Source organism: Oncorhynchus kisutch, linkage group LG28 (genome assembly GCF_002021735.2).
Source record: "Oncorhynchus kisutch isolate 150728-3 linkage group LG28, Okis_V2, whole genome shotgun sequence".
NCBI classification, from domain to species: Eukaryota; Metazoa; Chordata; class Actinopteri; order Salmoniformes; family Salmonidae; genus Oncorhynchus; species Oncorhynchus kisutch.
The window spans coordinates 1,327,455-1,330,519 of NC_034201.2; the positions used below are offsets into that span (position 1 = coordinate 1,327,455).

Sequence of the window (3,065 nt, forward strand, 5' to 3'; positions counted from 1 at the left end):
ACATTCATCGTTGTACCATCATACGATGCGACCTTTCCAACAAGTCAGATAAATCACGCTTCACATCTGGCAGTCCAACGGACAACTTTGCATTTGGCGGATGCCATGAGAAGGCTACCTGCCCGAATGCATAGTGCCAACTGTAAAGTTTGGTGGAGGAGGAATAATGGTCTGGTTTGTTGAGATCAGTGTTGAAGAACTCCCTCTGGACTGCACAGAGCCCTGACCTCAACCCCATCGACACCGTTGGGATGAATTGGAACGCGGACTGCGAGCCAGGCCTAACATCAGTGCCCGACCTCACTAATGCTCTTGTGGCTGAATGGAAGCAAGTCCCCGCAGCGTTCCATTGTTATTTTTTACATTGTTCTGTCTCAATGTGCCTCTAGGCTATAAATAGGAGCTAAGTGCAATGGTCAGGTCACTCTGAGGAAGATGTTAGCTTGATGTCGAAACGTCAGTCACCTGCTTCCATCCAAAGTGAGCAATAAAAAATAAAAATCACTCGCTACTCCTTTTCACCTCGAATTAGACCTTTTGGAAATGTTTCTTGGTAAGCCCTTCTCACCCTTTAATGTATTATTAACAGCACACTGCGAAATTAACAACACCTAAAAGCATAGCAGTGCAGGCTGACTCATGCTTCTCTAATATGTAGATCAGATACTGGTACCGATATTTGCTTTTAGTTATCAAATATGCCAATTAGGATTTTCAACCTGATACATTTAAGTACACAGAAACATCATCTGAAGGTTACAAACTCACTTCTTCAAATTTGAAGTCCATGTTACAAGACGTAAAAAGTAGGTTAAATTAAAAAAAAAATAGTATTGCAGTATTCTACAAACAAGTGTTACACATCTCCTAAGTAGGCTAATCAATTGACAGATACTAAACGCAACAGAACGTAAGCAGGCACTCACTCCTTCCTCTCTATTTTATTCATTCATTCACAGACAGACAGACAGACACACAGACACAGAGACACACAGGGGAGGGGGGGGGGGGGGGGGATTGAAATAAACGTTATGTGTGTGAAGTCTGGCATATGATCTTTTTGAAAGATCTCCGAAAATCGCGATTAAATATTGTATAAATGATAGGGTTCACTGAACTGTTGCAGTAACCAATCCAGAAAAACAGATTGAAGAGAGCATCCGGAATCGGGCAACTATCTCTGCATATTGCGTGCAGACTGTATGTAAAAAAGAAGGGGAACCAGCAGAGGACAAACACCCCCATCACCACTGCAAGGACAAATGTAAAGCGCTTTTCACGCATCTGTGCCAGTTTTGTCTTTGACAGTGACATCTGTCTCGTCCTTTGGTCCTGAGAGAGCGGTGCGTTGCGTTTCGAAGCCGATGGCGCGCGGCAACTCTGTTTTGTGAACGTGTTCGCACCCTCCACTTTCCCTCTCTTGGAGAAGTGGGATTTCTTGGGTTTGCTATCGGGGGCACAGGTCTCTTCCAGGTCTATATCGTCCAGCTCTCCTTTCCGTGGGTGGCCACCTAAACTGGGGCTGCTGGGGCTCTCCACCTCAAATTTCCCCCTGGGCACAAAGCAAGTTTCCGACTCCAAAGGCTGTCTCTCCATCCCGTTCTTGGCCGCGAACACGGTCGATGCGCGCTGCTTGGCCACTCTATATATTTTACAATATACCAGAATCATGATTAGTCCAGGGGCGAAAAATGAGACCAGGCAAGACGAGAGAATATACCATGTTTCGTTGTTGAGCAAGCACTCGTGCTCGTCGTGTTTGGTCATAAGCAACGGTGGGAAAGAGATGACCGCAGATATGACCCAGACGACGGTGATCATACACTTAATACGCTTTGGCGTCCTCTTCAGGTTATAGCTAACAGCTTTGGTTACAGACCAGTACCTGTCCAGGCTTATGGCGCAGAGGTGCACAATGGAGGACGTGCAGAAGAGGACGTCAAGGGCCAGGTAGAAGGCACACCAGGTGCTCCCAAAGTACCAGTAACCCATGACCTCGTTGGCGAGGGAGAAAGGTATGACCAAGGTAGCCACTAAGATATCTGCCGATGCCAAGGAGACAAGGAAGAGATTCTGCGGCGCACGGAGCGCACGGCTGGTGAAAACGGCCACCACAACCAGTACATTTCCCACGATCGTCACCAGAATGATAACAGTGACCATGAGCACGATGAAGACGGCGGCGCTCTGGGAGTGAGGTAGAGGCCTCGGGGCACTCGTGGAATTCGTATCCTCTGATGAGTTCGGCGCAGCAAAAGTGGTTGAGGTTATATCCATTCTGGATAGACACGTCTTTTCCTCCCCATTCTCCTCTCGCATTCCAATCAGGGATAGACAGGGCGAGGATCGCAAATTGCGCAGTTTGATCAAAGTAATCTTTCATCTAACCGCTGTACAGATTATGTGGAAACATCACAGTTCAATCGAAATCACAGACCAATTGACCAAGAAAAGTAACATCCTTCCAGTGTTTTGTTTTCAGTGCAAGCGCACAAGTTTCCGGCGATTCCTGGCCACGCTACAGTTTGTATTTGTGCAAGGAAAGAATAATGTTTGGAATGCATGGTTCCCTTGAGTACGACGGCACTCCAAGAAACCAGGGTCAGATAGCAGCCTGAAGTTCCCACTTTAATCTGGTTGATGCGCATTCGTCGTGTTCCCTAGTAGTGTAGTGTGGGAGTGGAGAGGGGTATCATTTCAGAGAGAGAGGGAGAGGGAGCCAGAGAGAGAGAGAGTGAAAGATCGAGAGAAGGAGAGCGAGAGAGAGAGAGAGATACTGCGGAATTATGCACATTATTACACTTTGGAATAATGTAATAATGGCAGTAAAGACTGGTGTAAAATAAAACATTTAATATTTATAGGCCTGTTATTATTAGTATTCTTTTGGAATCGTATTAATTGTCAAAGGAATACAACATCACTGTTTGACAATCTGTGTCAGGCTATCAATGTTCCTAGTTATCTTTATAAGGCGTAGGCTAACATAACGATAATTGACCAACGCAGGTGCGTGCAGTTTCATGGTATCCAATCAATTAAAAATCCACATTTAATTAGAATGA

At 45.7% G+C, this 3,065-nt stretch overlaps 1 protein-coding gene across 1 annotated transcript; it reads right to left on the reverse strand.

Moving 5' to 3' along the window:
• Positions 1–1,029: 1,029 nt before the first annotated feature.
• On the reverse strand, positions 1,030–2,712 carry LOC109872732 (alpha-2Db adrenergic receptor-like). The gene has a single exon (XM_020464030.2). It carries the CDS (start codon positions 2,317–2,319, stop codon positions 1,030–1,032), a length of 1,290 nt encoding a protein of 429 aa, XP_020319619.2. The 5' UTR covers positions 2,320–2,712.
• Between the last annotated feature and the right edge of the window lie 353 nt (positions 2,713–3,065).